Raw genomic sequence first — 13108 nt, forward strand, 5'->3', positions numbered from 1 at the left:
TTAAAAATGCAAACAAAAACTATTGTTCATCAGAATATGTACAAGATGATAAATCACTTAAGATAACTTGGAACTCAAGACTGCCATCTGATATACTGAATGTGACTTCACAGTTACTCAAGGGAATCACTGTCATACCAACTGCTTTACCTTAAATCCAATGGGATAATGAAAATAACCACAAATCCTACCATTTTTAAATGAAATTGAACAATTCAAAGATTATATTTACTCAGTGAAATTGAGAATGAGGTATACACAAGAACAAGATAACCTGTCCATGAATAGATCCACAGCACACAGCATCTTTTCATGAAAAAGGTTGTAAGTATTTTGACAACTGCCTCAAGTATAATGCCCACAAGTTCTTAATTAAAATAACAGATTGACAATTCTAGCATTAAAAGCCCCCGAGGGTTACCTAAAATTGCAGCAATTTGAAAAGCCCAACATGAGCCTGGAGATCTGTTTGGAATCTTTATTTCAACAGGTATCTGGTTGAGGAGCTATCATATCAGCTAGGAAAGCTACAGATGATTTGTTGAATGTGGTCATCGCTAAGAGATGCCTATGTAACAGGTCTTTGGCATTTCCAAGGGAGATTGATGCTCTGGATCACATGTTCCTCTGATGAGAAAGGAACACATATAAATTCTTAAAACAGGGAGAAAATAAATGTCATCTGTTTAGTCCTTTGTACTCTAAGTTTCAATTACAGTAATAAATGCCAAGGCCTATTTAACTAGTATCCATCCCAAATTTTCATGTAGATATTTAGGGTGGCAATTTACAGAAGAGATAAGCCACAAGCTACAAGGTTAGAAGGGATTGTAACCAGGGTTCTAAAATCATCTAGCTGAGTAATTGGGGACATACCTTCCTTGTACTTTAGTTTAGCCATTTATAATATTTATAATGTTATACATGATGATCTCTAAGGCAATTTCTGATTTGTAGTTTTAGGAAACTTATGGTGTTATTTCACCAAGTAAGGGCAAATTTGAAATTCAGTTTAGGAGAAATAATTGTTTTGGTTTATCATTAATTATGGTAGCATAAGTTTTAAAAGGTTCATTCACATATACTAATTGATGCCAGGCAATGCATACCTACATCATTGATTGATACATATTAAGATAAATGCTAGAAAGATATTTTACAGTCTTTCATGAACTTGACTACATGAAGTTTAGGCTGATGGGGCAAATCAATCCAAGTCAGAGTTTTGAAAAGATACCATGTTTTCAAAAAGTGTTTTTATTGCTTTATTAACACTGTCCATCAACATTTTTAGGAGGACCAGTCACACCTTTACAGGATGACAAAGTCTTTACAAGCACATAGGAACTGCTTCTGTAGTCACGTTCACAAGTTAACACTCCCTAATTTCCATTCACTAGAAAAATATTTTTAAAGCCCACAATGGGATCTCAGGTTGTATATGAGAAAGGATGTGAAATATCTCAAAGCCTCTCTCCCCTGACACTCTCCTATCATTGCTTTGGAGTGGAGAATGCCACTCTCCGAATCACCTCCAGGGCCCCTGAAGCAACTTGGGTTTTCTCAGAATGTCTTGCATTAAAAATCCCATGAATGAAATGCACACTTTGTGAACTGATCTCAACCAGCGAGAATCAATACATAGAAGCTTGGAACTAGAAACACAATATGATTTAAGATTTGTTTAATGGAGTTCTTTCAGAGTCATATGCTGATAACTAACTCAAGTAATTCCTAGATTTGGGTGAACATTCCTGATCACCTCCCTCCACAAATTCATGACAATGAAAACAGAAAAACGGTGGAGATTTTCCAACGGAAGCGTATTTGTGTTCCTGTTTATTTACATGTTGGTAAACTTAGGTGTCAGCTTTTCCATAAGTCCCCTCTGGAGGTCTGTAGTACTTGGGGAAAGCCATCAGCTGTAGCATGTTGAAAGCATACTTCCTGCATTTGATATTCTTCAGTACATTTTCTATGCGGCATCCTTCTCTGGTGAAAGGGGAAAAAGCACAACTTCATGAAACACAGAATAAATAAATATGCTTTATTTGCTCAATGCAGAGTTGCAGCAACAGTCCGAGTAAAAATAACAAAGATTCAACTCTACATTTTTTTTTTTTCACAAATGATGATACATCTTACAAAATTAAATCCTAGGCCAGGCCCAATACCATTATTGCCCTCGGAAAAAAGATGAGTAGAGTCCCTTTGCTCTTAACATATATTTAAGGTTTAATAAACTCTTTAAATATAATTTGATCCACAATACAGCTTCATTTTCATTTCATAAATATATCTGCCTTTTTATAACTTTTCCACAAATGAATTTCTCAGTCTCTTTAAAACACATGAACATCTACACGTAGCCCTAAGGATGTAGGTTCTAGGAATAAGGCATTTAATTAAGTCTGGCCCTATAGATTTTTAAAGGAAAGTTTCATCTCTATTTGACTGCATTATTTTAGCTGTGCAACGAGGAGGAAAATGGCTTTCCAAACAGCCTGGTCCAAGTCTCAGCTTTATCAAGAGGAGTGCTTGTGTACAGATAGTACAAAAGTCACAGGTGCTAAAAATGGGGCATCGAGACACAAACAAGACTTGGTTAAAAAGAATAGAAAAGTACATTGACAGCCAAATCAACCCAAACCACAGTTACAAATGGATTCATTTAATTACAAAACAGAAGGAGCCATTCTCTCCAGAAAGTTACTTGACAGAAGAAAGGTTAATTGCAGCAAAGAAATCACAGAACTAAAAGGTTAAGGAATCAAACAGAGGGTTCTATCAGCTGACGGCGACAATGAAATCAGCACAGTGGAAATCGAGTCTGGATGGAAGGAACCTCCCACATCTGTAGGACTTGTCTCAGGGTTCCGGGGTGTTGTGCAAATTCAGTCTTAATTTCTTTAAATAAATGGAAATGGGAAGAGGAACAGGAGGTGCAGAACTTCAAGCTTTCAGGATTCTGTTCTTTGTCTTATTCCAAAGACAGGAATTTAAAAATTCTTCTTGAGCTAGTTAACAGTTGGGAAATGCTTTTCCATGAACAAAAGAGCGAAATAATTGACTTAATGCATAGTACTTCTTTTCTTTTAGCTTTTAGGAAAAACAAATAAAACACAATTCAAACATTTGCTTGTTCTTTTTTTCTTTTAAATTCTGTGAATCTGAAAATGTAGAAATTACAGCATTGCCCCCATAATTTAAAGTCCATTGTCAGTTGTAGAAAAGAAAGGAATGCAACATAAAACTTATTGGTATTTGGCTAAAAGTAATGCAAGACTTAAAATAAGCCACACAACTAGCAGGTGTGAGCTGACAAGCAGCAAGGCGACAGGATAGAAGTGTCGAGAAGTTGCCTTGTGATCAGTTAGACGGCCTGTTTCAGGATCGTCAGATTCACTCAGTGCTCCCTGGGTTTGTCTGCTGTTAAACAGGGAGGGGGGCAGGGAGTTAGGGGAGAAAAGAAAATAGTATAGCATTCACACAGTAAAGAAACTCAACCTTAGATATCCTGAAATACAGCACATTATCTTATATCATACAGAAGTTTCCGATGAAGTTTTTATGCTAAATAGACCCAAATGCATCTTGTGAACTTTTTCTACCTGGACTACAGTGACAAATATATTAAAAAAAGAAGATTCTTTTTGCTGTTTGTGCAAAAAGGAAGAGAGAGATGCTGTGATGATATTCACATGGGGCAAATATATATGCACAAGGGAAAATTCAAGAAGCATAACAGCACCAACAGAGAACATGACATGGATAAAACTAAAGTATGGATCAGCCCATAAAAAAATAATCTGATAAATCAATACATCTTTGGAAAACGAAATGAGAAACACAGTATGTAGTGAAGGAAACAGATGTGTTTGGCACATTCAAACACACTGTGTATTGTTTCTGTACCTATATAATGTATTTAAAGTTATAAAAATGATTTATGGAAATGGCTTGGTATTTTAAATGAATTAAACACCTGACATGTCATCCTTGCCAGCCATAAGATTAGTTTCACAAAACCTGACTCAGCACCCTTCCACTGGTTCAGCTCATAAATTATGTTGTCTCCCGCTTATCTTCCTAAAATGAGGCCAAATATATCTCCTATAGACTCCTAAGCTTAAAGGAGACTCCTATTTGCAGAGCAACATGTCAAAAAAGAAAAGATTCTAAATTTCCAGGTTGTGTATTTTCTGTGTAAGTGAAAAACGAGCATTTGTAATTGGGCTGAAAAGCAGTTCCAATTATGCCATATTTGAAATATGCTATACGGATGTGAGTTGAAAACACAAATTCTTTTCTATGGTATAGTTCATCAGTATTCAGAGTATTCAGAATTTCAGTCACTCAGTTGTCAAGGCATTTTTGATCTCTATCAGCTGCTCCAGGTTTTAAAGCAGAAAAACAGGGGTTGCTCAGCCTATGAACAGTGCTATGTATGCAAAGGTACCTTCTAAACAAGTCCCTTACCATCCATGACCCCTTTTCAACCAGTGGCAGCCTCTGAAAACCTCCTACACAGAGATTTTTGACCTGGTGTCCACTACAACCAGTGGCCACATGTGGACTAACAGCAGAGTTAATGATTTTAAACAGTGATCTGACTTCATTTGAACCAGTCATGCTGGGCTGGGTTCGAGTGTTCCCTCGTTGTTGGGCGAAGACCTAAGGGTTTTGTAACCAGTGACAAAGTGAAATACTTTTAACTGGAAAATGAGTAGTTTATTGTGTGAAATGGAGTACTGTTTAATTCCTATTGTCAGTTGTACTTGGTTACTTGTTCAACTTTCTACTGCTTACTAGGTAGGAAATATGTAGTATATTTTAAAGTATGGATACTTCCCCACCTTTACCCCTTGGTATCCATATGTGGGAATGGGAGATTGGGATTGACATATATGCACTCTTGATACTATGTATAAAATAGATAACAAATGAGAAAATACTGTATATTCCAGGGAAGTCTACTCAGTGCTCTGTGGTGAACTAAATCGGAAGGAAATCCAAAAAAGAGAGCATATATGTATATGTACAGCTGATTCACTTTGCTGTACAACAGAAGCTAACATGACATTGTAAAGCAACTATGCTTCAATAAAAATTAATTGAAATATACATTTTGTGGGAGGTGGGAGGAAGGTTCAAGAGGGAGGGGACATATTGCATACTTATGGCTAATTCTTGCTGATGTAGGACAGAAATCAAACTAATATTGTAAAGCAATTATTTTTCAATTAAATTTAAATAAATTTTAAAAAATAAGATATGGATACTTTGAATGTGACTAACAAAAGCTTCCTTGTCCAATATTATTTCTCTAATATCATCTTTACTATCACTCACTCCTGTCCACTATTAAGATGAAGGTTATCTGTAGCAAATTAACTTTGTTAAAACCTTGGTTCCTTTCCAACGATCCCCGTTAAGAGAGAAGTACAGAGTCTCATGTATCATTTATCTATTATCTACTATTATCTATCTATCATAATATAAATATTACATTCTGATTACAAATTAAGGTTAAATATTAACCTCAATCTATCAATCATATTATAGAAACACTTTCTCTTTCCCAATGGGGCACCTATTGACAGGCTCCAGCTGAGGCATAGACAACTGGTCAACCAGTAAGTTGAAACACTCTTGTAACAGTCCTTACTTCAAATACAAGGGACTCATTCATACCAGATGGCTTTTCTTCCTACAATTGCCAGGGCACATTTATTATTTTCCAAGTCTTGTTGTTAAATATGCCTTCCAAGTCAAAGTACTACGTTAAAAGATTGGGTTCTTTTGAGGGGCAGTTTTATAATTGAATTAATTTGTTGCTTACTAATTTTAGTCTCAGGAGATTAGAATAATATATTAAAAATGCCTTTGACATAGTCATTCTGTTCTTCAGCTGAAAGCAACATAACCTATGAGGCTGCCATAGCATGTAGAGCTTGAAGTCCTGACTATGTCACCCAGTGGGTACAGATGCTCTTGGGGCTGCTTTCCTGCTTCCTGCTAAGAACAGCACAAATGTTTATTTCTTCAGGGCCACAAATGAATTTTTCAGCACTCTGCAAGTGTAAATGCAAAGGATGTGCTAAATAATAATATTAGTAATTTCCTCCCTGGGAGATTATGACAAATAATTAATTAGTGGCTGCCTGGCATGGTATCCTGACAACCCAGTGTCATTAGCTTTAGCCATCAGTGACGGGTAGATCACCATGGAAGCAAATCACAATGTTGTCTCCACTGAAAATGTGACATGATGAGGCATTAAAGGGCAGTTACTGAAGCTACAGGATAGAAAATGATTTTTTTTCTTCAAAGACCTGTCAAAGCAATCACTTAAAATAGAAACAAGTAAAAATGCATCTCACTCTTAAACACATCACTGCCTACACGAGGAGACATTTCCTTAAATAAAACCCAACGTGCATGACTTGATGATATTTGGTTACTTCCCCCTCTTTTCTGTCACTGACTACTGCTGTATCCTAGATCACAAGGCTGACAAGTTCCCCACTACAGGTATCCTTTCAAATCATTCAGACCTCTGAAAATACAAGTTAGAGTCTTCCTATCTCCCCCTGCTGGGTAATTATTTATGAATAATGTTACTATTTGATATTTTATTCCTTTAACCACTGTAGCTCTTCAAGCTCCTCCAAAGGAAAATTAGCAATTAAAACTGAATTGAAAAATCTTTCCTTCTGACCAGAAACCTGATTTCCTCCCATGCTAAAATGAGACCATTTCATGTTTAATTACATTCAAGTTTGGAGTTATAGGCATAGCATCTTGAAATGACGAGCCAAGATTTTAGAGCCAATATCTCACTGGACTTTATTTGAGTACAAATTCATCTGATAAGTCGATCTTAATAGAGCACTATGTTTCAGGCTCTAAAATGTTGGATTGTGTCAGATTTTAAACTGGCAGACCTGTGTAGAGATGAATATAATGTAGGTCTTTATCAATAAGAGATTTGAGAGTGGTGTCTACATCATAGAACAGGAGATTCTCAGATGCTAAGTGACTTTAAGAAGTCTTCAAGTTGAATTACACATTTTATAGATGAGAAAAGAAATTTCAAGGCTTTGCTTAGGCTTCTACAACAGTAAGTTGTAAGAAAAAGGATCCTGAGAATGTAGTTTGCCTAGCTCACAGTTTGCTTATACAATAGTCTTGCAAAATAAGGGGAGAAGGATTTTTTGCTTGCAGTTTAGATTTAGGTCCAGTTTTAAATATAATGACTCAAAATACACTTAGATGTCAAATTACCAAAACTTTCCAAAAATTTAACTTATAATTAGAATATTGAAAGTATATTTCCAGGACTTCTTTTTAAAAAAACTGTGCGACTGTTTAAATATTGGGGGGGGGGGTCATTTTAATAAAAGAATATCAAGGTTGTGATAATTTCCACTGACTTAGAAGCAAGACTGGGCTTCCCACATGGCACCAGTGTTAAAGAACCTGCCTGCAAATGCAGGAGAAGTAAGAGATGTGGATTTAATCCCTGGGTTGGGAAGATCCCCTGCAGGAGGGCATGGCAACCCACTCCAGTATTCTTGTCTGGAGAATCCCATGGACAGAGGAACCTGGTCAGTTATGGTCTACAAGGTTGCAAGGAGTCAGACACAACTGACATGACTTATCATGCACACAGAAGCAGGATTAGCTTTTGTGGCCACTGAATCCTCAGAAACATTTAAAATGCTTTCTTCATTTTAACTGGATTTCAGAACCTAATACAAAATACATTATGTCACCCACAGGAAAAACCCCTCAATTAGGAAATTCCTCAGAAGACATAAGACTATGTCACCGTTTGGAGTGTCCAGATCATAGAATGTTTTCAATAATCATAGACAAATGTGCTATAAAAGAAAGAGCAGTGTTAAGTGAAATCACATTCAGAGAAGCCAAGAATCCTTGGCATAGGACACTGCATGCATTTCTGGATGTGATATTCTAAGGGGAGGGCTACTGTGAACTAGAGGATGCCAGAGCAAGGTCACCAGGGAAATGATAGTGGGCTTGGGAACCTGGAAAATGATAGTGGGCTTGGAAAATTGGCAAAGCAGAAAAGATCGGAGGCAATGGGAAAGGATTCCATTGGCTTAGAGAAGAGGGACATTATGGTTAAGTGGTTGTTGATTTCAGATAGTCAAAGATTCAATCATTTAAAGTCTGGGCAAACTGCAAAGCAATGGAAGTGTCTGAAGTAAGGAAAGAGATCTCCATGTATCATATCCAATCATAGGACAGCTACTGTATAGGTATTACAGTAAGTCTCCAACATAATGAATGAGCTCCATTTTGAGAGCATGTTTGCAAGTTCAATTTGTTGGTAAGTCCAACCAAGTTAGCCTAGGTACCCAACTAACAAAACTATACCAACTAACTATAACTAACCCTACTATATAGCATTACTACTGTACTGTAATAGGTTTATAATACATTTCTTACAAGTATACATAAAAAGCAAACAAACACACAAAAAATAAAGAAAACATTTTTAATCTTATGGTACAGCACTTTTATGGAGAAGGAAATGTCACCCCACTCTAGTACTCTTGCCTGGAAAATCCCATGGACAGAGGAGCCTGGTAGGCTACAATCCATGGGGTCACAAAGAGTCGGACATGACTGAGCGACTTCAATTTCACTTTTCACTTTCATGCATTGGAGAAGGAAATGGCAACCCACTCCAGTGTTCTTGCCTGGAGACTCCCAGGGACAGTGGAGCCTGGTGGGCTGCCGTCTATGGAGCCGCACAGAGTCGGCCACGACTGATGCGACTTAGCAGCAGCAGCACAGCACCTTTAAAAGTACAGTAGTACAGTACAACAGCTGGCATACAGGGGCTGGCGTTGAGTGAACAGGCAAGAAGAGTTACTGACCAGAGGAGGGAGAGAAGGTGGGAGATGGCAGAGCTGAAGGATTGTTAGCAATAGGAGACAGAGGACAAGTTGCAATCTCACTTATGCCTAACACTGATGGCACAGCTTCTGATCGCTTGCTGGAACCAGATGGGTGTTTGCATCTTTGCAAGTTTGCAACTTAAAGGCTCGTATGTAGGGGACTTACTGTATTTTATTCATTTCTTACAAACAGTCCAATGGGTTGGTATTATTATCCCCACAGGCTAAAGAGGATTATGAAACTTGCTCAAGCAGCAGATAGGGAATTTTTATCTTCATCTTACTAATAGAAAAACCATATTCCTTTTACCTTATGATTGGGTTCCTTTCAGCACAGACTTTCCCCTTCAGAAACTGGCAGGTGTGATTTCTTGCTAGTTGCTAGATTAGATTAAGCAACCTCTAAAATTACTTTCACCTCTACCTTCCTATGATTCTTTGATTCTATTAAGACATAAAGGCACACTCTAGAGATGCATATTTTTCTACTAATAAAATAGTTGACAGTTCAGTAAGAAATAGTTGGGATATGGGGCAAAAATCAAAGAATGCAAGAAATGTTGACATTGTTTTTAGTCTCTAAAGTCTCTTGCTCATTCTTACTTGTTTTCAGAATTAAAAAAAAAATATCTGACATATTTATGTTTAATTTCTCCCCCACATCTCTTCTTGCATTCTTCTTCCAATTTCACTCTTTTAGTTTCACAAAGTACCTAGACAATAAGAATATCTTCTTGTCAGAATAAGGAAGGCTCTTGGGACTTCCCTGGTGGTCCAGTGGCTAAAACTCTGCACTCCCAATGCAGAGGACCCTGGTTTGATCCCTGGTCAGGAAACTAGAGGCTGCATGCCACAACTACAAGTTTGGATGTTGCAACAAAGACCCTGCACAGCCAAATAAATAAATACAAATACATACTTATTTAAAAAGAAGCAAGGCTTCAAGTAGTGACACTTTCAGACAGTGTTTAACACTGCTTTGAATTTTGCAGATGCCCAGAAAAACAACTCAAGATAGCTAACAATGTTTTATAAAAAACTTTAAAAAGGAAAAGAGACAGAATGAACAAGCTCAAGGTATAAATGCTTTCATCAGATCATTTTCAGAGAACTGATACCAGTTTTGATCTTCGAATTTTAGCAAGGAGAATATTTGGATGGGGTCCAGAAAGAAATACCATAAATTATTAAAGGGCTGAAGAAAAAAAGCTTCTGAGGAAGTGTTTAAGGTTAATTTTGTTTGGATAAAAAAGAAGGTTAATATGTGGTGTGACTGCTACATTTGACTGTATGTAAGACAGTGGTAAAATCATTTTTGAGGTATTAAATTGTGTTTTACTCTCTTATATTTTACCCTATAGCATAAAGCACGTCTCGGGGGATTTGAGCAGTGCTGAAAGCAAGAGTGGCCTGGGCTAAATAGATTTGGTGTTCTTTAATCTTACAACAGAGAATATGTGAGGTGTCCATTGAGGGGGCAAAAGGATCTTTGAGGGTTGAAAGAGAAAAGAGACGGAGAAGGGGAAGGAAGGGGAGGGAAGGAGGAAGGTTTAGAGAGTGACAGAGAGAGAGAGAGAGAGAGAGCAAGCACAGTGGGGAGAAGACAAAGGGACAAACGCTGGTGCTCCCAGAGGATGACAGCCTGTGTGGGGAGGGAGGACCATAGAGGGCAGGGAGAAGCGGAAAGCTAGCACATGCATCCAAGGAGGCTGGCCCTCCATCACTGGTCTGCTTTGCCAAAGGTTCCCTTGTCTTGAGCTTGGCTTGGATGCCAGGATATGAAGCAGCTTAAAGGTACCATAATGAATAGGAAATAGGCATATCAACAGCTGATGACTGATACAGACAAGCCTTCTAGAAGTTTCAGTGCAAAATAAGACTGTGACAAGCAGAGAGCTCAAAATAATAGGAACCACTTTTCCACCAGCCTGGCTGGACAGGAGCTGAAATGTGGAATGAAGTTTATTTAAAGAAATTATTTAAAAAGAAAACCAAGCCCTATTACCATATATATATCTTGGTTAGTAAACAGGTTATAGGGCAGCTCTACAAAGAAGTATATAGATGCAGATATATGCCTATAACTCATTTTCTATTTGCCATGTGATGTTATTAGCTTTACTTTGTATAAGAGCTCCTACAAGCTGACTTAGTTTTAATGGCTTCAAAGTATCAGTCAGAGAGAAGAAATCAGATTAGCCAATAAAACATTCTGTGAGTGCATTTGTGGCGAAAGTACTTAAAAAAATATAAACAACCCTTGTCTCATCACTCTAGTTTGTCACTTGGACTGGGAAGAATTTTTACACCGCAGTAAAGAGAAAGCTAACAAGAAAAAATATAAGACTTCTGATTCCATTCTTGATGGGCACCAGGAAAAGTATAATGAGGTAAATCTATGGACACCCAGCTTTCTTGGTGGGGCAAGGAACCAGGCAGAGCAGGCAGCCTGACTCCACGGGCTGTTCTTAGCTCTCAAATAAAAATAAAAGTCCATGTATGCCTATGGTATTCTGAAGGTACCCTGGGAAAATAGTGGGTGTCTAACAACAGATACATATTTGGACTAACCAAACAGGAAAGAAGGGCTTCCCTGGTGGTCCGGTGGCTGAGAATTTGTGCTCCCAGTTCAGGGGGCCTGGGTTCAATTCCTGGTCAGTGGAATAGATCCCATATGCTGCAACTAAGAGTTTGCTTGCCTCAAGGAAGGTGAAGATCCTATGTGCTGCAACTAAGAATAAGCATATTAAAAAGCAGAGACATTACTTTGCCGACAATGGTCTGTATATCAAAGGTATGGTTTTTTCCAGTAGTCACGCATGGATGTGAGAGTTGGACCATAAAGAAGACTGAGCACCAAAGAATCGATGCTTTCATACTGTGGTGCTGCAGAAGACTCTTGAGAGTCCCTTGGATAGGCAGGAGATCCAACCAGTCAATCCTAAAGGAAATCAATCTTGAATATTCATTGGAAGGGCTGATGCTGAAGCTGAAGCTCTGATACTTTGGCCACCTGATGGGAAGAGCTGATTCCTTGGAAAAGACTCTGATGCTGGGAAAGACTGAGGGCAGGAGGAGAAGGGGAAGACAGAGGATGAGATGGCTGAATGTCATCGTCAATTCAATGGAAATGAGTTTGAGCAAATTTCAGGAGCTAATGAAGGACAGGCAAGCCTGGCATGCTTCAGTCCATGGGGTCACTAAAAGTCAGACAGGTGACTTAGCAACTGTACAATAATAACAACAGAAAAGAACATCAGCCCAGCTTCCCAATATCCATTTAGTTAAGTTTCAGTCTTTCCTTTTAAAGGGGGAATGTTAAGATCTATCCAATAGCAATACTGAGAGGTTATATAAAGGCACCTACCATATTCTCAGCAATAAAAATACATAAATAGGAAAATAAAAAATTCTCTCCCTATCCCTCCTTTTGGGCTTCCCAGGTAAAGAATCCACCTGCCAACACAGGAGTCTCGAGAGATGTGGGTTTGGTCCCTGGGTCAGGAAGATCGCTTAGAAAAAGAAATGGCAACCCACTCCAGTATTCTTGTCTGGGAAATTCCATGGACAGAGGAGCTGGGAGGCTACAGTCCATGGGGTTGCAAAGAGTCAGACATGACTGAACAACTAAACAACAACAACAAATCCCTCCTTTTGCTAAATCTCAGTTTTCAGACAGAGTACCTTGACCAGATGTACAGCCACTTAGCTCATTCTCTCTAATGGTGAGATGCCCCAGGATTCAGGACAGCACCCTTCTGGTTCCTGTACTACACATAATGCCTCCAGGTGATTTCAGCCAATCCCATGACATATCTATTATGATATGATGATGAGTCTCAAATTTCTCTCTCCTTACTTTACACTTCTCTAAATTACAGACACATATACTGCATCTTCACTTGGATGCTTACCTTACAGACATTTTAAGGTAATGAAGCACGGAAGAATATGCCACCCCCAAATATGCCACATTGGCATAAGGATTATTTCAAGCTAAAGGCACTTGAAAAACAGCAGGTGCAGGAAGAGTACTCTGACCTCCCCTTTTCTTCCTGAAAGCGAGAGATAAAACCACTGCATGACAGATGCCCTGCCACTATGAGGAGGAAAGAAACAGTCTTATCACCAGAGATGGGGAGTCAATGCCGAGAGAATTCTATACAGCAGGCCTA

General features: G+C 38.3%; 1 protein-coding gene across 48 annotated transcripts in view; it reads right to left on the minus strand.

Moving 5' to 3' along the window:
• Positions 1–1806: 1806 nt before the first annotated feature.
• The window catches only part of INPP4B (inositol polyphosphate-4-phosphatase type II B), an 802877-nt gene continuing 791575 nt past the window's right edge, over positions 1807–13108 (minus strand). For 41 of the 48 annotated variants that reach the window (XM_081543596.1, XM_081543565.1, XM_081543580.1 and 38 more), the window contains one exon: positions 1807–1992. In XM_081543596.1, the coding sequence (XP_081399722.1) occupies positions 1860–1992 (133 nt within the window). In that variant the 3' untranslated portion in view covers positions 1807–1859. The remainder of the gene's footprint in view (positions 1993–13108) is intronic. The other 7 variants (XM_081543599.1, XM_081543570.1, XM_081543600.1 and 4 more) reach the window with 1 other exon arrangement.

Source organism: Giraffa tippelskirchi, chromosome 11 (genome assembly GCF_054371585.1).
Source record: "Giraffa tippelskirchi isolate mGirTip1 chromosome 11, T2T-mGirTip1v1.2.pri, whole genome shotgun sequence".
NCBI classification, from domain to species: domain Eukaryota; kingdom Metazoa; phylum Chordata; class Mammalia; order Artiodactyla; family Giraffidae; genus Giraffa; species Giraffa tippelskirchi.